A 23403-nucleotide genomic window follows, 5' to 3' on the forward strand; every position below is an offset into this window, starting at 1 on the left:
GCTTGTGTGTTCTTGTAACTGCCTAATGATTATTATGGGCACCAACTAACACTGCTTCCTTCTCCTCCTTTGGACGCGGGGGGGGGGGGGGGGTGGTGGGTAGTCCTTACGTTCTGTAGCTTTGGTCCGATAAAATGTGCATAAACAGTCGGGGGATACAGAGCTCTTTGGGGGCCGTGGCCCCTCAGCCTTTAGAGTTTTCTTATCACCAGCTGCTGCTTCTGAGTAGATCAGAGTCCCAGCGTGCCTAAAGAGAGGACGGGAAGTACCGTACACGCGTGTACACGTGCATATCCGCGCGTGTGCACACAGACACCCACAGTGCCAGAGTGGGGTTGCCCAAAAAATGGCAAGTGACCTTCACTTCCGATAATCATGTGAAAACACTGAAGTTGTCCTGTGTATTACCAAGCTGTGGCTTCTGGATTTTTTTTTTTTTTTTTAAGTTTATTTTTGAGAGAGAGTGCACGCATGTGAGGGAGGGGCAGAGAGAGAGGGAGAGAGAAACCCAAGCAGGCTCTGCACTGACAGGGCAGAGCCCAACACGGGGCTCGATCTCAAACCACTAGACGGTGACCTGAGCCAACACCGAGGGTCAGATGCTTGGCCTACTGAGCCACCCAGGTGGCCCAGGATTTTTTTTTTTTTTTATTTGAACATAGTTGACACACAAGATTCCATCAGTTTCAGCTGTACAGCTCAGGGATTCAGCATCTCTGTACATCATGCTGTCCTCACCACAGGAATTTCTACGTTTTGATGCACGTACTCTTCAAGATTCCTAAATTCTGTCTCTGAATAAGGAAGCTCCTCTTGTGACCCATCAAGATTCTGGAGTCCTTGTAGAAATCCCCCAAATCTGACTTAGCCAGACTGCTAGCTCACACTACTCATTGGAGTGATTTCTGCACCCAGGGGCTCGTGGAGGCGACGTCACACGCTTGTCTTGCTAGTCCTGCAGGAAAGCTTCTGTTCCCAGGCAGTGCGGACTTGCATGGGTCACCCAGGGGAGCCGACCTGGACTTGTTGAACCCATTTTTCTTTTTTAAGTTTGTTTATTTTGAGAGAGAGCGCACGAGCATTAGAGGGAGAGGGGCAGGGAGAGAATGGGAGAGAGAAACCCAGGTGGGCTCTCCACCATCAGCTCAGAGCTCAGGGTGGGGCTCGAACTCACAAACTGTAAGATCATGACCCAAGGCGAAACCAAGAGCTGGCCTTCTAACTCACTGAGCCGCCCATGCGCCCCGAGCTCATTTTTCTCGTCTTGTACTGAGCTGGGCACTTTGCTAACCCTGACTCATTCAGCCTGCACAGCCATCTGTGAGAGAGGGAGTAAATAGAAGCATGTCCACACTGCGAGTACAGAAACCGAAGCGTCTGAGCCCGGGGCAGCCGAACCTTGGCCCTCGTTCTTGCCACTTCGTGCCGCTCTTGCAGGTGGGGGGAGGGCTGTCCAGTAGCCCCGCGGCTCCCGCCGAAGTCACCCAGCCGCTGGCCAGCCTGCGGAGGGACTGTGAACGCCCCAGAGGTCCCGCTTCCCTTCTTTCCAAGTAGTGGGAAGTGTCCCCCTCTGTCAGGCGAGAGCAGAAGGCTGGAGTCCTGTGCTGCCCCAGCTGTTTCTCTCCCATCATCGGGGTCCTCGCCATAAGGAACGGCAGGAAACCTGTTCCTGATGCTGCTGAGGTTTTGCCCCCCCTTTTGGGAGGGGCAGCAAAAAAATCCTTCATTTTCTACGTAAAAAATGGTTTGAACATTGGTTCAATCTTAGACCAGTGCAGAAAAAGACCTTTAATCCACAAAATAATTTAATTGTACTTGAACAATGCTTCAGACTCATTATCTCGAGACAACATAGGGTAGCGGTCAAGTACCTGAGGTCTGGAGCCTCCCGGAGTTGAAATCCTGTGACTGCACGTCATTAGCTATGTGATCTTGGGACAGTTTAACTGCTTTTTGTGCCTGAATTACCCATCCGTAAAACGGAGAGAATGTTAGCAGCGGTCTCACAGGGTCGCTGTGAGAATTACGTTGGTTACTTCACGTGATGTGTGTAGAACGCACAGTTAACACTCGGGCCTTATCTATAAAATTATTTTGTGGTTTCTGGTTATTTGCCCTTTAGAATATAAGCTCCATGGAGGCTTTTACCTTTTCCGCTCATTCCCAGCACCCGGAACACTACTTGGCACATAGTAGGTCCCTGACGAATGAATGAACAGATGAATGAATGGACATACAGTATGCTAAGTAAGCTTTTGGAGGCTGTCCTGAGAAGGGTAACCACCTACTCGGGATTCCGGACCAAGCCTGAGACAGCTGTGTGACTAGTCGAGCATTTCATGTGTCATCGTGTTCCTCAGGCAGATTAGTTCTCCTCTGTGAGCCTCAGTTTCTTCTTACTGGTCAGGTGGGGGTGATCCTGCCTACTCCACAGGGTTATTAGTATGAGGAATAGAGACACACGAGCAGATCCTTTTTTAAGGACAGGCTTGACATTAAACAGCCATAGCCACCTTCAGACTGTTTGAGCAGCTGATTTAGAGTTGATTGCAGCTCTTCTGGGGAGTTCTCAGGAACACCAAGGAGGGTGAGACTGGTCAAGAGGACTCACTCAGCTCTTCCTCAGGTATCAGCTGAGGAGCTAACTCCTGTTAGGGCTCGTGCGTGCAGGGCGAACCAGGCTGGCACAGTGCCGGCCGTGAGGACGCACGCACGTGCTCTGCCAGGAGCCGCAGGACGTCACAGAGCCGGCTCTGTGAAGAAACGGTGAGCAGAAGGTTTACGGAGGTTCCGAGATGATGGGTCAAATCTCCTGGATGCGTTTGATGCGTGTCTGTAGCTCTGACCATCCTGACACGATAGTGATTGTTCTGCATTCTTAGGTACTGCTAGTTTTCCGGGAGAACGCTTGAGGAGTAAAGTCTAACGAATGACCCCAAAATAGGAAGGATTAGATTATTTTTAAGCTTATATGAAAATACGTCTGATGAAGTTAAGAAAAAACGTCTGAAGCGTAGCTTGAGATCTGTTTTAACACATCCTAAAAGTTAGGAGGAGACAGTTGTGACCGACACTCGATAGTGGCCCGGAAATGGACAAATGGGTGATGGGATATGAATGGAGGCCTGAGATAGAGGCAAGTGTGTATGAGATCTTAACATCGCATGTGGAGAAACGATTTCTGTCACAAATGATGTTAGTATGATTCATTATGCATCTGGAAGAGAAGCCAGATTCAAGGCGGATTAAAGATTTAAAGTTTAAAATACAATGCAAAATGATTAGAAAAAATCGAGGAGGCTTTCTGTCTAATGTTGGAGTAGCGGAAACGTTGTATGTCAAAGAAGACAAGAAATGGTGAACACGAACACGTTTGGTCAAAATCGAAGTCAAATGATGAACCAGAGAGGCAACGGCACCCATCTGGCAGAGCGTTAATAATCCTAATAATAAAAAGCTCCTAGAAGCTCACGAGGAAGAGACAGCCTCCGAGAGGAGGGCAGGGTAAGGAGGATGCCGCACAGGAAACTAGGGCCGTAAAGCAGACGATGGAGACGGGAACCAGGGATTCGTTGTCACGGTCGGTCAGAGCAGCGGAATTTCAGAGTTGTACCTGACAGTGCTGGCGAGGATGCGGAGAAACGGGCCCTCGTACACTGTTAGCAGGCGTGACGTGAATTGTCCGGCCATGGCTGTTACCGATCAGCGCGCCCTTTGAGCTGGCCGTCGGTCCCGGGCGGAAGAACCTAGCCTGTGGAAGTAGCGGTAGTTAGTAAGGATTTGCTTTCAGAGCAGCGTAGCAGTTCGTGCCCGTGGTGGCCGGCAAACCCAAAGACGCCCTGCGAGTTCCAGGAACCAGCAGTGAGGAGCGATCGAATCCATCACGGGTTGTTTCTTCAGTGGAAAAAGTACACTCTTCAGAACACACATTCCGTGGAGATTTATCCGTCCGTTGTGTAACGGCAGAGCCGACTGCCGAGTAAGACGGACGGTGTGCTCCTGTTTTGGTTTTGTTTGCTTAAAAAGATGCAGCGGTGTAAACCGGCGGGCAAGACCGTGGCGGAGGATAGCGCACTGGCAGACGGCCCCCCCACCGGTGCCTCGGGGCTCCGGGGCTGCGGGCTGGCTGGCTGTCGACTTGTGCTTCGTGGATTTAGGTCCTAGCGTCATTCTGCTGGTCACGGCAGCAGGAGCAGGTCTTTCTTCCTTAGGAAGAAAACGTCAGGGAAGTAGACAGCAGGGGAGTGGTAGAGTTGTGACGAAAACAGAAAACAAACAACAAAAACGACTCTCTGATTTCCAGACAAAATAATTGCACCGTGATCATTTGTGGTGAAGTGTACTTTCAATATGGTCCATTTTTCTAGGAAGGAACCAAAAATGTTACAAGTTGTGGGGAAAAGGCATGAAATGTCTGAAAATAACGCATTACTCCCTTAATCCCTATGAAATGAATCGCCTTTGACATTTCCTATTTTCCCTTCTGCGCATACTTAAGCGTGGAGTGGAGGGAGGGGAACTGCTTGCCTGGCTTGGCGACTATCACCTACAGGTTTTAGCGCAATTTCTCATGCACCTTCCAAAAACAGCACTGAGGCAGCCACACGATAAGCTTGTGATTTTCACAGAAGTGTTAATGAAAATGGAATCCCAGATATGTTCTAGAAAGGTGAAACAAGCAAGAATGCTTACCTTGCTTGCCGGAAGTCGTTTTGGCAGTAGGTTTAGGTGTGTGCCCCCTGGCGATGAGACGTAGGATGGCAGGGAGGGACCCTGTAGGCGCCAGCATCTCTCCCAGGCTGGAGGGTGCCCACAGTTGTGCGGCGAGTTCAAAAACCGAGTTGGTTATACGGCTTTTCTTCAAGCTGAGGGCAGGCAGTGAGGCAACTCCGGGAAGGCAGTTTCGGCCCAAACGAATTTCTCATTTTTTGCATGTGATGCGTAGCGCTTTTTTGTAACCTCATTAACTTATTCTTCTGAATAGAGCCGAGTAGAAATGTACCATTACACACTGAGTCAAGTTAACGTCTGCAAAGCTAGGCTAATTGAGAATGATCAGAGCCTCTGCGAGCACCTTCACTTCAGAAGAACTTACATAAAAACATAAATTATTATTAGAGTGGACTACAGATCATTCTTGCCCCGTGGTAAAAGCAAGTTTCTGACGTCTTGTATTTAGTCATATTTTGTTAATTGTGGTTATCTCAATAACTTGAAAGAAATTAAACAGTTTTTATTGTCCCACAAGTCAGATTTTCACTGATACAGTGTAGCCACCTTATACGGGATGCCAGTTAAGGTTTCTTTGTATCTAATGTTGAATTCTTAAGTAATGGCTTAATTTATGGAAATTCTCTGGTTTCTTTTTTTAATCCCTTAATTTTTTTTTTTTTTTTTTTTAATGTTTATTCATTTTTGAAAGACAGAGACAGAGCACAAGCAGGGGTGGGGCGGAGAGAGGGGGGGTGGGACACAGAATCCGAAGCAGGCTCCAGGCTCTGACCTGTCAGCACAGAGCCCGACACGGGGCTCGAACTCACGACCCGAGAGATCATGACCTGAGCCGAAGTCGGATGCTCAACCAGGCACCCCTAATCCCTTAATTCTTGATGTCAGTGTTGTAGTGTTAAATTGTGTAGAACAGAGCTAGAATCTAATTAACAGGTGGGTTACTTAAGCCACAACGCAGACCTGACTATTGCACTAACCAGTTTTGAAATTGACGAATTAGTTCTTTTCACCTACGCGTGGACTTCTACAGGGCCTGGTGGTTTCTCATGGGCAGTTAGTAATGAATTGACAGTAGTCCAACAATCTGTTACTTTACGTCTAGAGGGTTTTTTGTGTTAATTTTATATACAGTTTTAATTCTTCCTCGAGTCCTAGACCGGGTACGTTTCCAGTGATGACTGAGGCCTCATCAGTGCACCACAACTGTTGACTTGATGTGGCCTCGAGCCCTCAGCAGCTGAACTTACTGTCAGTACGCTGTTTAACCTGTGCTGTTTTCTCTTTCAGACGGGGAACCGGTGCTTTTAAATCCAGAGCGGGACTGCCTGCACCTGCTCCTGTTATCAATAGCAAATACGGACTCAGAGAGACAGATAAACGCTTAAATAGGCTTAAAAAGTTAGGTGACAGCAGCAAAAACTCAGACAGTCAATCTGTCAGCTCTAACACTGATGCAGATACCACTCAGGAAAAAAACAATGCAAGTAAGTAAGGGAGATTTGATAAGCATATATCTTCGTTTTTCTTTTTTTCTTTTTTTAAGTATTTTCACACAATTATCTTTCTAAAGTGTGCTTCACTTCAGTAGTTTTGATCTTTTAAATCTTGAGAGAAACCCTGGGACTCGTGTGCTTCAGCAGCACTGCAAGGTTCTAGACATGATCTGAGCACAAAAGCAGTCTGTGTCCCACCTCCAGATTCAGTCCTGTGCCCTCGACTGAACTGTCTGCTTTTCTTGAATACCTGGTAACTGGATATTACGTTCTTCATCATGTGTTCCAGGGTCGTCCTGTGTTTGAGAGACACATTTTCAAGGTGTTAGTTTGACTGTCATGATGGCATTAGGTCCTGCGGGAAGACGGAGGACCGGGTAGAGGCGTAGAGGCGCTCACGCGTCCCCGTGCCGAGCCCCGGTCCGTTAGCACCCATGACGCGGACTTGGGCAGTTTGTAGCTTCTGGCCTCGAGGCCTCCACCTTTTTACTGCTTGCTTGCCCTTTTCAAAATGAACTGAACCAATTCACCAAACCGCCAGTTCCCAGACTCAGAATTGGGAGAGAGGAGCGTTTCGGAGGTTGCTGTACTAGGACACGTGTTAGCCACTACTGAAAACAGCGAGAGAGGTGAGAAGAAGAAGCAAGCCTTAAGATGCCAGTTGTACGAGGGGGGCAAGACCATATGCAGACTGGAAAAAGAGAGAATGGAGAATAAAGAAAAGAAAGCGAAGAAAGCCTAGCCGGGCAAAAAGGAAACGCGTCGTGTTTGTGGAGCTTTGAAGTCCTGGAACCAGTTTCATGGCTGCCGGTTTCCTCTGGTAACACCGGCTTCCTCTCCTTGCCACTAAAGCTGTAGGCTCGTTAGTCTGCTGGTTTCTGACAGGAACAGAGTCTCAAAGTTTTGACTCCGTGATCCCTAGGGACGCCCGTTTCGGCGCGCCGAGTATCCCCGGCTACTTGGTCGCGCCTCCGTGCCCTCTTAAGTCTGGCTGTTCTGGGCTCCTCTCCCTGTCTTCGGATGTTTTCAGCCCAGCACAGGTGCACCCCTTCCCTGCAGAAAACCCTGGAGCAAAGGGACGGCAGCTCCCACGATGGTGAATGCCACTGCCGTGAACCCTGCACCTGCCTGCCGCCGGGGGCCGGGGGCCGGGGGCCGGGTGTAAGCCCAGTAGTGGAAGAGCAGTGATGCGTTCCTACTCCAGCCCTTACTGTCCCAGGTGAACAGAGAGAGAGCAAGCAGTTAGCCCGTCATTCACTGTTGACTGTTGGTTCTAACAATAAATGGAACATAACCAATGTTTTGTTTTTGGAGTCTGGTTCCTTGGTGAAACTGGAGACTTGTGAAGCCTGGTTTAGAAATATGTGCATGAAACACTAAAGAGCGCGGCCACGGCCACCACGCTGCCCACACCGAATGGCTCTGTGACACGGGGGGCGTTAGCTCTATGCCGACTGTATACATACTGAACTCAGTACACCGCAGAGTCTAAAAGAGCGTAAGATAGACAGCGTCTGGAAGTGTACTGACTATGTGACCAGCTAGGGAATATTTATTAGTAAACCAAATACTTCTTAAAAGCCTGCTAGTTGTTGAAGAGATACGGAGATGTGTGGGACTTGGGCCCTCCGTCAGGGAGCTTACGCCTTAGCTCCGGGATACGACGGATACACAGGTAGTTACGCAGAACCCGCTAGAAATGCCATGGCTCGAGTTCAGAGCGAACAAGTAAGCCCTTTGAGCTGTGGTCCCAGCATTACCGAGTAGAAATGCGTTACTTTCCAGTGACTGCTTACAGAGGGGGCTGACTTGGTTCAAATTCCCTTTCTGCAGAACGATGGTTTCGAGTACTTGGAAGGTTGAGGTAGCTGACTTTGAGGGCCGTGTGTTAGCGTTGACAGGCGTGGCTCCGTGCTCTGGAGGAGCCAGAGGCTTAGCACCGGTCACCCCTGAGGCCACCCCACACGAGGATACATTCACAGCAGTATTCCTGCAAGCCCCCCCAGGTATTCTCTCAGATGGTATTTCTTTTGGTGTTTGTGTCTCGACCATCATCCCCCCCCCCCCCCCCCCCGAAAGAAAGACTTTCTGAAATGCCAGCCGGCGGCAAAGCCCGAGCTGCCCGAGCCTCTCCCAGAGGAGGCGGGTGTAATTGCCGCGTGTGGACCCAGGGGGCCCTCTCCGTGTGCGGCTGCCAGTCTTCCCTGCAGTCTGCTGAGAAAGGGGGCACGGAACTGCTTGCTTGGAACAGCTTGTGTATTCTTTTTAAAGAAGCATTTCTGCCTAGTCGGGAGAAAAATTACAATCTTCTGTGCACTCTCTTTTGAAAGGTGTCTCGAGAGCCACGAGTTGACTGTTGGCTTTAGCGTCTGGAGACAGGAAACAGCAACGTCCACTTTCACAAAAATTCGGTCCACAAGCCTGAATGATAACGCCATTGTTAGAAGATTCTGGTTTTTTAGGCCTCTCGTGCCTCCGTGGCTAGGCCACCCCCCCCCCCGCCCCCATAGTCAGTGCTGCGAAAGGGGATGTGAGTCCTGTCACGAGTTGGGGTGAGGCCCAGAAGACGAGGCCAGTGCCATAAGCTTATCCTAACTCCGGAGCACCTGTCCTAGAGATGGTGGGCTGGGCCCCGCTCTAACTCGGCTGGCACGGACATCGCTGCTGGTCTGAACGCTCTTTGCTGCTAAGCCTGTGGGCTCCTTCGGAGGCCCTTCCGACACCCTGTTCCGGGCAGCCGTGCCAGTCTGTCGGTCGTGTGAGGTTGGAAGTTGCCTGACAAACCGGAACGGAAGCCTTTAAAGTCTCACCGAGGGTTTTCTGGATCTTCAAGTGCTGAAGATGCCAGGCAGCGGATGGCCCTCGGTTCACGCTGGTAGCGCTCGTCTCGGGGGCTTTTCCAGTACAGGGCACGGCCCGAGCGCGCGGAAGGCTCTGATGTCATCTTGCCGTTCTTGTGTCTGGCTGTAATTGTTGACGCCCACGCAGGGCTGCCTTACGATTTGGAGGACCCCCCCCCGGAATGGCTGTGACGACCGCTCCCCGGGAGTTGGGGCTGGCACCGTGACTCTGTGGTGCGCCTCAAGGCCGCACCGATAACGGCGGGTCCGGAGCCACAGGCCTTGGTCCAGATCCCGTGTCCTCCACTTCCCAGGTGGACGGTCTCGTGCACGCTTGTCCCTGTGTGCTGTTCACGTAGGTGCGGTGGCATTACTGCAGAGAATGTGTATGAGGGTTGAGGTCACGCTAATTTGGCCACTTTGCACAGCACCCGGTATGCAGTAATTGCTGAGAAAGTGTGTCTCCACCTGAAATTACTGTCTTAGGTTTCCGCATGTGGGATTTGTCCCCGCCTCCAGGCAAGAGAGTCCCCCGTGGCGCTGAGAGCGGGGCAGCTGCAGGGGGTGTAGCTCACGCCCGCCGGTCCGAGCCCTCCGGACGGGCTCCCGTTGGCCTGCGTTGTACCGACGATCCGTCCCGCCTGCGCCACTCTCGTCCTCGAGAGCCCCCGACGACAGGGTGGACCCGCTCGGGAGAGGGAAGAGCCCTTGGCGCCCGTGCCCAGCTTGTCCGTGTCTTTTCTGCCCTTTGCCCTGGTGAGCATCCCTTCTGGCTTGGCTTTTGATGAGATGCTGCTTTTAAAACAAAAGACCAGGCCGACACATACACGAACGTGGACGTGAGATCTCTGTGTTGAAGTGACACGTAGCCTCACATACGGTCCATTTTGTGCCGTGGAGAACACAAAAACGATAAAGCGCTCTCTGTCGGGTGGCTCACCGCCACCAGCTAAGCAGAGAATCTGTCGGAAGCAGGGGTGGATTCGGAATCATCATAAAATGAGACACCTCTAGTGGGTTAAGGTGAGCGCCAGAGTCAGGAGACTCTCAGGTGCTCTGAAAATACACGGCAAGGTTGACCTGCCATCTACAGAAAGTCAGGAAAGGCCCCCTGAGCAAAGCGTTGCCCCAGCTGAGTCTTAAAGGGCACGAGCGGTTGGCCAAGCGAAGCAGGTTCGGAGCAGAGGGGGCTCATCAGTGGAGGTCCAGGGGTGGCTGCAGGACTCCGGTAAGCCAAGTGCATCACGGCTGGAGTAGAAGGCGGGAAGGAGGGATCTGACCGTTGTTCAAAATTTTGGACTTATTCTCGGGGCATCAGATCGCTGATGAGTTTAAAGCCCAGAAGTGACGCGTCATCCTAGGAAGGCCACTCTGGCCACACGGTGCAGACTGGAACGTCCGGGAAGCAGTGGGAGAGATGAGAAGAGGTAGGAGACCGCCGCCACAGCTCAGGCAAGGGATCGTGAGCAGAGGGCGGTAGATGGCTCGGGGGCCGCGGCAAGAGTGGGCTCCGCAGGAGGGATGCGGCAGCTGATGGGGTGAGCAAGGGAAAGCAGAAGTCCAGGAGGACCTCCCGGTGTCTGCTTGAGCAGCTGGGTGGATGGTGGTGGTGACCTGAGCGGGATGGAGAATTTAGAAGGGGAAGCAGCCGCGAAGCTTGATGGTGAGTTCAGTTTGGGCATGTTGACTGTGAGGAGCCCATCCTCACGGAAAGATCTGGATGCCGGTGGGTATTTGGTGATCCGGAACCGTAATCTAGGAGAGGGTCTAGAGAAAGTGGTTCGGGAGCTGCCAGGGCATCGGCGGTAAGAGCCGTGGGGCGGGCGTGCTTACCACCCGGCGCATGCGGGTAGTTTCCAGAGGGTCTAGGACAGCAGAGGCCTGAGGGGCGCGGTTGAAGGGGGGGCAGATGCAAGGCCAGGAGAGAGTGCTGTTGGGGGCAGCCAACGGGACGGGAGTTTTCGGGAAGAAAAACGGTGAGCAGTGTCACATTCTGCGGAGACAGCAGAGGGGGAAAGGGCTGAAAAGTGTTCGCTGGCTTTCACAAGCAGGTTTTCCAAGGCCGACCGAGGCTGCCTCTCCTGAGGGACAGGCTGGACCCAGACTGCGGGCGGGGGACTGCCGCCAAGCATGCGGTGTGCACGTTTGCACCGTGAAGGGCTTGTTGCGGTGCAGAGTGAGAACAGGCCAGAAAAAGGGAAAATCAGGCGAGAACAGCTAAGCTGGGTCATAGGATGGCCCTCGAGGAGTCGTGGGCCGAGCAGAGGACTCGAGGCACGTCGGAGACGGCCAAGTGGCGGACGCTCCCACGCCTTTACATCCACAGGCACGTCTGCTCGGTCTACCTTGTGGGAAGTCTTGTAAAAGAAATCCTTTAACAAAAGAATGCCCTGCGTATCCTTCTGCTTAAAAAAAAACAACTTCTGGCTGCTTGCATAATTCCAGTTCATGCACCTCAGTTGTTCTCCGACTGGACGGCATCCAAACCACTCCTCCTACCAAGTCTAAAACCGAGTGGCTGCCTTGGTGGTGGCCCACGTGGATGAGCACATTCTCGTTCTCGCCAGAGGATCTCCTCCCTGGGAACTCGGCTGGTTTGGGTGCCCCAGAGCGGTTCATGAGACACCCGGCCCGAGCACAGAGCCTTCTGTTCTCGGTGGTTTGATATTTTTGGAAATGGCTCGTGATGCATCCTTGCTCTTCTGTCTCAGTAGAGACTAATGGTGACTTGTGCAGCCATGTGGAAGGAGGGACAGTCGCCCTGGCAACCCTTGGGCATGTAGTGGGCGGCAGCGTGAGGCAGCGTGCTGGGTTTACCCACAGTCGTTTTTACTCTCTCCCTGTTCTCTGGTGAGAAGTGGGGATCGTTAGTTGGGTCATCTCAGGCTCCGTAGTGAGTGACTGAAAAGTGTAGTTAGGGGGGGAAAGGTTTTCAGGTGGGGGGGTGGGGGCACCAAATAACTGAGAAATTGACTCGTGTAAAACACTGCACACACAGATCCAAACTGTAAATGGAGAGAAGAACAAAGATGAGCAGAGGTCCGTGGCAAGGTCGGAAAGAAACTCCGGGGGCAGCCGAAACTCGAGTCACACATAAGCCTTTTGACAATCTGGTCAACTCTCCCGTTGGTCCGCGGGTGGCCGTTCCCAGTAGGGTCGTCGCAGCCTTTGTGTCCTTGTCTGGAGAACGTTGGATCGGCTCTCCCTCGGTCCCGAGAGCCTCGCTAGCAGCGTGCTGCTTTCCTCCCGAGTTTGATCGTTGGCGGCGGGCGGTCCCTGGAGGGACGGGGCCGAGTGAGTTCTTCAGCCCTCGGAAGCCTGCTGGTCCTCACGGAGTTGCAGGGAGAACGCGCGGTGCAGTTCTTTGTGGGCCAGTGTCGGCCGGGAATCACAATATGTGCTGCTTAGGGTCTCTCCTGCTTGTTTGAAACCATTGTGATAGGATGTGTCTGTTAGAGCTCATTAGTAATCTACTTCCGTTCTGTATTCCCTATCACAAAGCAAGTGGTCTGCTTGCTTTGAGTTCCTGAGGAATGGATTTCAGAAACCTGTTTTGAATGAGGGTGTTAAGAATTTGTGAAAGAAAAACCGCTCTTTCTCTAAGCTTACTTCAAACTCTGGAGAAGAAGTACTTAGCTGGGACAGGCATCACGATAGATTGTGGACAAGCTCAGAGTGAAATCCCGGTCCTTGCTGTGCGAAATGCAGAGATGCTCCATGAATCGGAGGCCGCAGTCGGGGAGTAAAAGGGGAGCAGAGAGGGGGTGCCCGTGTGCCTGGCAGAGAGCGAACGCGACCGTCTGGCACGTGCCGGTGTAAGCCTAACGTTTCGTAGCTGACAGGGTCGGGCATTGTTGTGTTGAGCGCTCCTGCGTTACCAAGCCTGCTTTTCATCCTTTTTTTTTTTTTTTTTTTTAAACTTGCAGCTCCTAACCGAAAATCTTCAGTTGGTGTGAAAAAGAACGGCCAGAGCAGAACGTTAACAAGGCAATCTATGTCAAGAATTCCAGCTTCTTCCAACTCTACCTCATCTAAGCTAACTCATGTAAATAATTCCAGGGTACCAAAGAAACTGAAAAAGCCTGCAAAGCCTTTACTTTCAAAGATAAAATTAAGAAATCATTGCAAACGGCTGGAGCAAAAGAGTGCTTCAAGAAAACTCGAGATGGGAAACTTAGTACTTAAAGAGCCCAAAGTAGTTCTGTATAAAAACTTACCCATTAAAAAAGATAAGGAGCCAGAGGGACCAGTCCAAGCCACAGCAGCTGGCGGGTGCTTAACCAGACACGCGGCCAGGGAGCACAGAGCGAGCGCGGGGCGAGGCGCCCCGCCGCCCGGGGACAGCGCCCCCGGCACGTACCCCACCCGGCGGTCGGCGAGGACGAGGGCGAATCCCAGGGAGGCTTCCGACATCAAGCCGGAAGCGGACGCGGCGGACGGCTACAAAAGCAGCTTGACCGAACCGGGCCCGGACGGCCAGGAGCAGCCAGCGCCCGCGCCGCGGGAGGAAGATCTGGGCCCCGGAAGCGCACAGAAGGGGGAGGCCAGGTGTCAGAGGAGCGACAGCGGCGCGGCCAAGAAGAAATCCCGACAGGGGAAACTTGGGAAACAGTCGGCGAAAGCCGAGGAGCCGGCTCCGGGCCAGGGTTCCCCTGGGGAAGCCAGCGTGGCGCCGGAGGTGCTGGGGTCCCACCCGGAGCAGGGCGAGGGCGGTGGCCCGGAGGCCACGGCCGGGACCTACCCGGACTGGGCTCCCTCGCCCGGTGACGCTTCCCTTGTGACGTCCGAGAGCTTCAAGACAAAAGACGGCTTCAGAACTGCGAAAAGTAAAAAGAAGAGGCGAATCACACGGTATGACGCACAGTTGATCCTGGAAAATAACTCCGGGATTCCCAAATTGACTCTCCGCAGGCGGCACGACAGCAGCAGCAAGACGAACGACCAAGAGAACGACGGAGTGAATTCTTCGAAGATCAGCATCAAGTTGAGTAAAGACCACGAAAACGACAACAATCTCTATGTAGCAAAGCTCAACAACGGGTTCAACTCAGGATCGGGCGGCAGTTCCACAAAACTAAAGATCCAGCTGAAGCGGGACGAGGAAGGTCGGGGGCCGTACGCGGAGGGGCTCCGCGAGAACGGGGTGTGCTGCAGCGACCCGCTGTCCCTGCTCGAGTCCCGCATGGAGGTGGACGACTACAGTCAGTACGACGACGAGAGCACGGACGAGCCCTCCTCCTCGGAGGGCGAAGAGGAGGACGAGGACTACGAGGAGGACGACTTCATTCCCCTCCCTCCCGCCAAGCGCCTGCGGCTCATCGTCGGGAAGGACTCCATAGACATCGACATTTCCTCCCGGAGGAGAGAAGATCAGTCTTTGAGGCTCAACGCGTAAGCTCTCGGTCTCGGTCTTCCCTTGGCCCGGGAAGCCTGCTTGAGAGGAATCAGCAACAATTCCAGTCGGTTTCTGCTCACCTGAGACCTCGTGGAGGCAGCACTTCCCCTTCTCTCTTCTCGGCCTCGTACTGTAGAAAGTGTACAGCATACTGACTCCGCCGAGGTCCGATTTGTGCACATTTTTATTGTACTTTTTAAACAGCCTTCGTACGTGCAATTCCGAGTTAGAGGTAAAAGCCCTGTTGTAAAATAAAGGCTCAAGCAAAATTGTACAGTGATAGCAACTTTCCACACGGGACGTTGAAAACAATAATGTGGCTACACGGTTCTCTTCTTTCTTTTCTTTTCTTTTCTTTTCTTTTTTTTTTTTTTTTCTAACCAAGAGCATCGAGTGGCTCTTTAATATATGACTAAACAATAATTTAAAACAAATCATAGTAGCAGCATATTAAGGTTTTCTAGTATATGCTAATATCACCAGCAATGATCTTTGGCTTTCTGATTTATTTGCTAGATGTTTCCCCCTTGGAGTTTTGTCAGTTTCACACTGTTTGCGGGCCCGGATGTGCTGTTTGTGGCCTTGGTTAAAATAGCAGACCATCGGTTGGGAGTCGAATTGGCTTCTGTAAAAAACAAGGGAAAAAAGAAACATAAAAAGTACAGCTCACTTTTCAGTACGGCGTATGGACGGGGGTAGGCAGTGTGCGGGCTGGGTTTCGATACGGCGTATTTATTGCTTGACATGTAAATTAAAGACCTTGTATTTAACACTTTTCAATCCTTTTAGATAAAATTGTTCTTTGCAAGAATGATTGGTGCTTATTTTTTCAAAACTTTGCTGTGAACAATGTGATGACAACGAGCAACATTTATCTAATGAACTACAGCTCTCTTAATTTGGGTCTTCAAGATTTCTGTTGCACTTGTAAAATGCTACAAGGAATATTAAAAACTCTATTCACTTTAACTTATAATAGTTTATGAAATAAAAACATGAGTCACAGCTTTTGTTCTGTGGTAAAACCTATAAAAACGTTTGTCTCTGAAAATTCAATGTAAAGAACCGAAAACCATGTATATGTTGTAAATATTTGTGTGTTGTGAGAAATTTTTGTCGTAAGAAATTAAAAGAACTTACCAGGAAGGTTTTTAAGTTTAGAAATATTCATGCCAATAAAATAGGAAAGTATAAAATATATAGTTTTAAGCACTGCATCAGTGAGCGTTCTCAGCTTATGTTAGTTTATGTATGAAAATATCAAAGATTTTTTTTTGACTCTGTTATCAGTTAAACAGAAAGAGGAGTCAGATTTAATTTGTTGTGTTTTTTTTTTGAAGCACTTTGAGAAGAGAAATTAATTTTAAGTAACTTAATGAGCAAATTTTTGATTCCTACTTTATGTTCAAAACCAACCTTTCGTTTCTGTGGATTATTCTACAAACCATCGGACAAAGCATTTGGGAATACGCGTCTGTAGCAGGTGTTTCACGCCAGGGGGTCTCTTTATTTCTGGGAAATGTGTACATGTATTTTCAGATAATACCGTGTTCCGAAGTAAAATCAATTTAGGGGATTTGTGTAGCGTCTGTAGAAAAGTAGCCCATGTCTTAAAATATTAAAAGGAATCTGCCCGTAACGAAAAGTCCAGTGGAGAAAACCTCAATGCTTACTGTTGTTTCTGGTGGATTCCTACCAGCCTCCAGGTTCTGGGGACGTCATTTGAGTTCCTGAAAACGACTGCTAACGGGTTCCAAGCAGAAATTAATAATACTCATAAAAGCGTTTGAAACTTAGAATGTGGTTTCTCCTCACGTTCTTTAAGGACTTACTTGGTGGTCTTACATCGTCTCGTTCCCGTCTGTCGTGTGCACGTTAGCCCCTCAGGTATCCCGCGGACGCGTGTGCACACTTGCACGCGCTCACACCCCCTCTGCACCGCGTGTCGTCCTTCACCTCGCCCCGCGGGGCGGCCCCCCGAGGCCTGTCCCCAGGCACGCGGAGCGCGTTAGGGACCACGTCCCGGCCTCGCGCTGTCCCTCGTAGGAGAGGCGTGCGGCCCGCGCCAGTAAGGACGGCCGGGCGCGGACCCTGCGTCTGGAAAGTCCCAGAGAGCGGTGGGCCGCCTCCGCCACTCCCGCCTTAGTTTGGAGCGTTGCGAAGAGGTTCGGAGACTAAGTCTCCAAACCTCCTCTTGAAATACCAGCAACGGCCATTTCAGGAATTTCCATCTTAAGGAAGAAGTCCCGAGGTCCCCCGTTTCCCGCCTTTCTCCGCTTTCCAGCTTCGTTCTAGTAACTTATTTATGTCTGCTTTAACTTGACGGCGGCCTCGTCCTCTGAGGCCCACCTCCCCGTGGGTCTGAGCGGTGGCGGCCGCCACCCTCCGGGGAGACCCCATTTCCGTTTCTAAAGTTCGGGGCCTCGGGGCCGCTCTGGCTCTGCTCAGAGCTTCACTGTGGGGCCTGGCCAGGGCCACGCGCCGGTGACCGCTTGGAAGAGGGCTGCGTCCAATACGGCTTTTAGCTCGAGCTTATGCAATGATTCGTAACAGATTCTGGCGTTGTGTAAGAATCAGGAAGCGATCAGAAAAATACATGTAAAGTTTTCAATTTTCGATCGTTTTTCAAATTACTGTCTTAAATTGTTTTGCTGAGTTGTAATACTTTTGAGATACAATGTATTCCTTGTACTGAAAGAATTGAAAAAAAAAAGGACTTTTTCAGCATTTGAGGTAAGTTCTTTAACGTTTCATTAAAGACATTTTTTACAAATATTTTGTACATGCACTTGCAGTATTGAGGTTAATCATTTTAATAAATTCGGAAATTAAAACAATGTGGCCGGTGTTCGCTGTATCTGAACGGAGAAGGTCCGAGGGCCGACTTTCTCCGGAAGGTTTCCACGTAAAGTAGAATTTGTAAACGCAAAGACGGTCGGGCTTTTCAGCGTCTGCGAGCGTGGCGTCTTTCTGAGCCCTGGTCTCCGTTTGCTTCTGACGCCCCCTCAGTGTAAAAGATGAGGGGAGGGGCGCCTGGGAGGCCACGTCCGTGGGGCGTCCGACTCTTGGTTTGAGCCCAGCCCGTGACCTTGCCGTTTGTGGATTCGAGCCCCGCGTCGGGCTCTGCGCTGGCCGTGCGGGAGCCTGCTTGGGATTCTCTGTCTCCCTCTCTCTCTCCCCCTCTCCCAGTCGCGGGCTCTCTCCCTCGGAACAGATAATGATAACAATAATAATAACAACGAGGGGAAAGGGCTCCTTATCTCGGCGGGGAGGCTCCTTTCAGACCACACGGCCCTCCACCAAGACTCGGCTCCCGAGGACCCGCTCGCTCCCCTTGCTGAACCGGACAAGACTGGCATGCAGAGCTGGCCTGGGTCCCTTCTCCCAGTTACTGTAGCAAAACCTGGTCGAAGGAGGACGCGGGACCCACTGGCTCGAGTCCGGGAGCCGGAGCCGGCGCAGCCAGGCGGCGTCCGCGTGGGCCCGACCTCCCTGTAGTGCCCGCGAGTCTGCGGGTGCCGGCGCGAGCCAGGCAGGCGGGGCGGGCGCTCGGGCCTGGGGTCCGCTCTCGGCTTTCGTCTCTGAAACGGGTCCCTTCCCCTGCCCAGCGGCCAGCCGGCGTGCAGCACTCTGCCCGGGGCCCTGGCGTGATTTCTGTTCCTCGAATGCCAGCCCTGTCACTGGCGTGCGCCCCGCTGTGCTGGCCGCGGGGCCAAGTGGAGTTCTGCACCCTCGGGGGTGTGGCAAGCGTGGCCCTGGCCTGCGAGGGAGGGTGACTCGGCCTCCGGCTTCTCCCTCACCGGTGTCGTGGGGGTGCGGGCACAGCTTGCACCCGCTAGGGGTGAGGCCCGGTGCGGGGGTGGGGGGGGGGGAGCGGATTTTGACTCTCAGGGCGGGTGGACGGGCAGGATTGGGAAGGGGGTTCCCACCAGGGCCGCCCCCGCCCCCTCTTACCGTCTGTGCCTCCCAGGGATGTAAGTGAACGTTCATGGAAGCAGCTGGAAAGTTTCCAGCCTGGAGGACGGCAGACGGCCCCTGGCCTCGGGCCAACGGTCTTTAAAAGGCGAGTGACCGTTACCAGGTCCTCGTCAGATTTGTGAGTCTTTCTGCTGAGTTCAGTACATCCTGACTTCCGCCTCTTGGGGGCAACCCGCCCCGCTGGGTCTGCTCACACACCAGAAGGCTGGCGGGCAACGCGCACACGGGCGCCCGGTCTGAGACCCTGAGCGGCACCATCCGGAGGGACGGCAGTGAGGTGACGTTTCTTTAACGTTTGTAGTAGTGCCGGGGGTGGGGAGGCGGGGGTGACAGGCCTCCGCGTGTGTGTGTGACGGGTGTCACTAAAGCCCCGGGAGCCGGCGAGGTGACCCAGGGGAGGTGGGCAGACCACCCCCGGGCCCTCCTCCTGACCCGGGAGAGAGCGGGCACTTCCCGGAGTAGCCGGACTGCGGGGGGGAGACGGGAGTCTGGCTGTGACGGAGGGAAGGGTGGCAGCTGGCATGGGGGGTGGCGAGGAGGCGATTCTCCTCATTAACGCAGGCCACGTGGTGAGGCGAGAAGCTTCCGGAGGGGACGGGCTCCCAAAGGGGAAGGGGTAAAGTTATTCAGAGTCTGGTCTTCGTGCGGGTCCGTCTTCCTTGGTGACAAGTGGGGGGGGGGGGGGGGGCAGCTCCGGCACGAGGTTTTCCATTTTGTCCGCAAACAGGAGGCGAGGTCACCTGGGAACGAGGAGGAGGTGAGAGTCCCCAAAGCTTAAGGAGCGCGAAGGAGAGTCGATATCGAGAAAGGAAAAGCGGGCTGACTGTAGAAACCTGATAAAATTCGTTCTGGAAATCTTCACCAGTCACCTTCTAGGTGCCAGTCGATGTCCCAGGTACCCACCGGAACCAAGGCCAATGGCAGCACTTCTCAGCCCGGGTGCGAGGCTCTCAGCCAGGTGGGGGTCGCAGAAGGCAGAAGGATAGGGCTCGGGTGGGCAGGAGAGAGTGTGAGGGAACAGGAGATGTGTCCACGGCCTGAGTGGACCCCTGGCCTGGAGGTGCTCCTGTGGTCAGAGAACAGTCCAGCAGGAGTCAGACAAGCACGTAGAGAGGACAGGAGGTTGAGGTCAGAATTGACTCTCAGAACTTGGGAAGGGTTGCACTGAAATGATGACGGGGTCCCCCCCCCAGAAAACGGGGCGCCTGGGTGGCTCAGTCGGTTGAGCGTCCGACTTCAGCTCGGGTCACGATCTCGCGGTCCGTGAGTTCGAGCCCCGCGTCGGGCTCTGGGCTGACGGCTCGGAGCCTGGAGCCTGCTTCCGATTCTGCATCCCCCTCTCCCTGCCCCTCCCCTGCTCGCACTCTGTCTGTCTGTCTCTCAAAAATAAATATTTTTTAAAAAGGAAAATGTAATTGATGACAAGGTCCCTGATGGCACCTGGGGGTGGAAAGTGGCCTGGTTCTGGGAGAACAAGATTCTGGACAGACCTGAGGTCATCCAAGATGGCAGCAGACGGCCTTCACTGTGAGTGCCAGGACCAAGCAACAGCCCCAGACAGAAACAGCCCGTAGGGGACAAACACGGGCAGATACCCTACTCGGGGGTGGGGGCGCCTCGCTGAGTCTCGCGGTGAGGTGAGTAAATGCTCCGAGATTGTGTTTCAGCCCCAGGTCCAGCTCCCGAGGTCCTGGCTGTACTGGGAGCCACGCCTGGAGAGAGTCACAGAGCCGAGGGTCACGGGGGCCAGCCTCGGTCACAAGGCCCCGCCTTCACCAGGTTAATTCTAGAAAGCTCTGTCTCCTAAAAAGTCCCGTGGATGACACATAGCAGTCACTGCTTTGCACCCTCCCTTCCATGCAGCGACGTGGGGCCAGGAGAACTTTGTCCAAAGGTTATCATGCAGATAAGCCCGGTGACCTCACCCCATTAGTCAAATAGACTCCGGGGGCTTGCAAGGGATACGAGGTGCCCCATGTGTTTGCTGGGCCCGGACGGGTGTGGACTCGTCTTTATCCGGAAGAGTCCAGCACGAGGTTGCCTCAAGACAGCAAAGAAGAAATCCGAGGTTTCCTCCAGCTTGGCGAGCTGCTGGCTCTCTCTCAACAGTGACTTTCCACAAACGCGACCCAGGCACACAGGAGGAACCGCATGTGCCCGGGAGGCTACCTGTGTCATCTCGTAAGACAGAGGTGGGGATCCTCAGGCACTTGTTTGCTCAGGGGACACACTTTGGAAGCTACAGTCACACGGAGGGGGACGTTCACGCGGTCTTGCGTAGTTAACCTCCCGGAGCGGATACGTGCTCTGATTTCCTTGCACCTGCTGGTTGGGCGGCTGTTAGCTTCTCTCCCGGACGCCGGCAGGTTGGAGACGGTCCCTCCCAGGGTCACTCTCCTGCAAAGCAAATAGAAGGACGCTTATTTCCTCCTCTTGCCAGTCAAACCACATTTTTCTCCTGGGGGTAAGCGGGGGAGCGGAGGATGGCCTGACCAGCCTCCAGGCGGCCCGGAGCCGCCCCGGGAAATGCTCAGCCCGGGTCACGGCTGGCAGAGGGCTGACGGTCTTGCTGCTGTCCCCCAGCTACGTGAGCGTGGACGAAACACTGGTCAAATGGGGGGTAACCCTGCCGCTAACTTTGGGGCTGCCGAGGGGTAAGAGAGATTGCCGTGAGCCCTCCCCTGGGGCCCGGTCCCCAAGTCAAGTTAGTGCCGCCTGGTGGGCCTCCTCTTGGCCTCTGACCTTTGCCCTCCCCAGTTAACATCCGCCCAAACAGCCTTAGTCACAAGCATCTCCATTCCAGCCTGGAAACTCTGGGCCACCGGAACTGGTCTCCGCGGCCGCGATCCCAGCTCTGTCTCCCTCCGGCCGATGCCTCTGTGGGCCAAGCCGGGCCTCCCTGCCTCATCCCCATCCCTCTTCTGGGTTTACCTGCTCCCTGGACAACCTTCTCAACTTCAGCCAAGAGGTGCAGGGCCCTCAAAAGGCCCAGGGGCTGCAGGAGCGACTCCGCCCAGCTCTTGCCCGCACAAATACACAAATACACAAATAGCACCAAGTGTGATAGATGTGCCGAGACGCACAGAGGAGGTGAGATTAAGAAGGATCCAGAGGAGCCGCTTCCTAAGCCCCAGGGGCAGACAGGCAGCAGAGCGTTGGCGTCCTGGAGACAGGGAAGGACAGGATGTTCTCCGGGAAGGATGGTGAGAAGTTCGGCATGGCCAGTCCAGAAGGTTTTAAGGGGCGGGTGGGGGGCGGGGGGGCCGCCTGAGGAGCCGGGGCGGGAAAGACAGGGAGACAGGGAGTCACCCGGGTTAGGACCAAGGGCTCCGGTCAGGCCACCTCCTGACTTGACTTCCCGTCTGTAAAACGGCCTTGATCGTCACGCCAGCCTCACTGAGGATCAAGTCAAGCAGGAAGAGGATGCCTGGGTGCCGGTGTGGCACACGGCGGGTGGTCAGCAACTACTGGCCGAAGCCACGGGAGCAGAAACGAGGAAAGCGGGGGGCCGGGGACGCCGGTGCAAGGTGTTGGGGAGCGTGCCTGCTTCCTAGGATTCGTCCAATGGATCTAGAACATCCACGGCCATCGGATCACAGCCACCGCCTTCGAGAGGCCCCCTTCGCTCGTACCAAAGGCGTCTCCTTCAGTCCTTTGCCCTGAACCTGCCACGTTCACCAGTTCCGTTCTCAGGTGTGGCTGGACGTAATGCACGCACGACACTCATCCGTTCTCCCGTCTTGGCTAAAAAAGAGAAGATAAAGCATCTACCTGACCGTGTTACAGCGTTCATGTTTAAAGTAGAGTTTTCTGCATGCGCTTTTAGTCCAAGAAAAGCGCAGATGGAAGCAGTATTTTTTGTCTGTGCAGAAGATTCTGAAGTTCATTTTAAGAGTGTAATATTGGGGCGCCTGGGGGGCTCAGTCGGTGGGGCGTCCGGCTTCAGCTCAGGGCACGATCCCGCGGTCCGTGAGTTCGAGCCCCGCGTCGGGCTCTGGGCTGATGGCTTGGAGCCTGCTTCCGATTCCGCGTCTCCTTCTCTCTCTGCCCCTCCCCCGTTCATGCTCTGTCTCTCTCTGTCTCAAAAATAATAAATAAACGTTAAAAGAAAATTTTAAGAGTGTAATATTGTTTAATCTTAAGACTGGGGCAGTTTTGCTGGAAGAGCTCTCTTTTAAAGTTTTTTTTTTAAGTTTATTTTACTTATTGAGAAAGAGAGAGAGAACACGGGAGGGCAGAGAGAGAATCCCAAGCAGGCTCCACACTGTGGAGCGAAATAACTTCAGTTTTATTGATTTCAGTAATCTCTACACCCCGCGTGGAGCTCGAATTCACGACCCTGTGACCAAGAGTTGCGTGCTTCTCCAACTGAACCAGCCAAATGTGCCATGGGAAAAAAACTCTTTTTTTGACGTTTATTTATTTTTGAGAGAGAGAGAGAGACAGAGCACGAGCAGGGGAGGGGTAGAGAGACAGGGAGACACAGAATCCGAAGCAGGCTCCAGGCTCTGAGCTGTCACAGAGCCCGACGCGGGGCTCGAACCCGTGAACCTGAGCCGAGGTCGGAGCTTAACTGACTGAGCCACCCAGGCGCCCCCACTCATGGCAAAATTTTTAACAGACGCCTCAGCGATAGTCGCTTTGAATTGCTTGTGATTTCAAAAAAAAAAAAAAAAAAAAAAAAAAAAAAAAAGTCGGCCTGGCTGCTGTTGACACGGGCTAACACGTGTTTGTTTAGCTGTGGAATCACTCACCCGAGAGTTCAATGTCCAGCTTGCCCCAGCCCCTGGAGCCGCAGCAGGGAGCAGGGCTGGTGAGACCCTTGCGAGGAGGCCACGGCCTGTCTGCCCTTTGCCCCCCAGTGACACGAGTCCGTTCTGGCCCTGCAGAGGGCCAGGCGAAGACCCCGAGCGTCTCTCTTGGATCTTTGGGGACACTGAAGGCTGGCGGGCTGGGATCCTCACTG

General features: G+C 53.2%; 1 protein-coding gene across 9 annotated transcripts in view; it reads left to right on the forward strand.

Moving 5' to 3' along the window:
* Positions 1-15659, forward strand: part of KMT5B (lysine methyltransferase 5B) — a 56361-nt gene extending 40702 nt beyond the window's left edge. For all 9 annotated transcript variants that reach the window (XM_060607462.3, XM_060607465.3, XM_060607466.3 and 6 more), the window contains 2 exons: positions 6019-6215; positions 12991-15659. In XM_060607462.3, the coding sequence (XP_060463445.3) occupies positions 6019-6215; positions 12991-14459 (1666 nt within the window). In that variant the 3' untranslated portion in view covers positions 14460-15659. The remainder of the gene's footprint in view (positions 1-6018; positions 6216-12990) is intronic.
* The last annotated feature ends 7744 nt before the right edge of the window (positions 15660-23403 follow it).

The sequence above is a fragment of the Panthera onca genome, chromosome D1 (assembly GCF_046562875.1).
Source record: "Panthera onca isolate mPanOnc1 chromosome D1, mPanOnc1 haplotype 2, whole genome shotgun sequence".
NCBI classification, from domain to species: Eukaryota; Metazoa; Chordata; class Mammalia; order Carnivora; family Felidae; genus Panthera; species Panthera onca.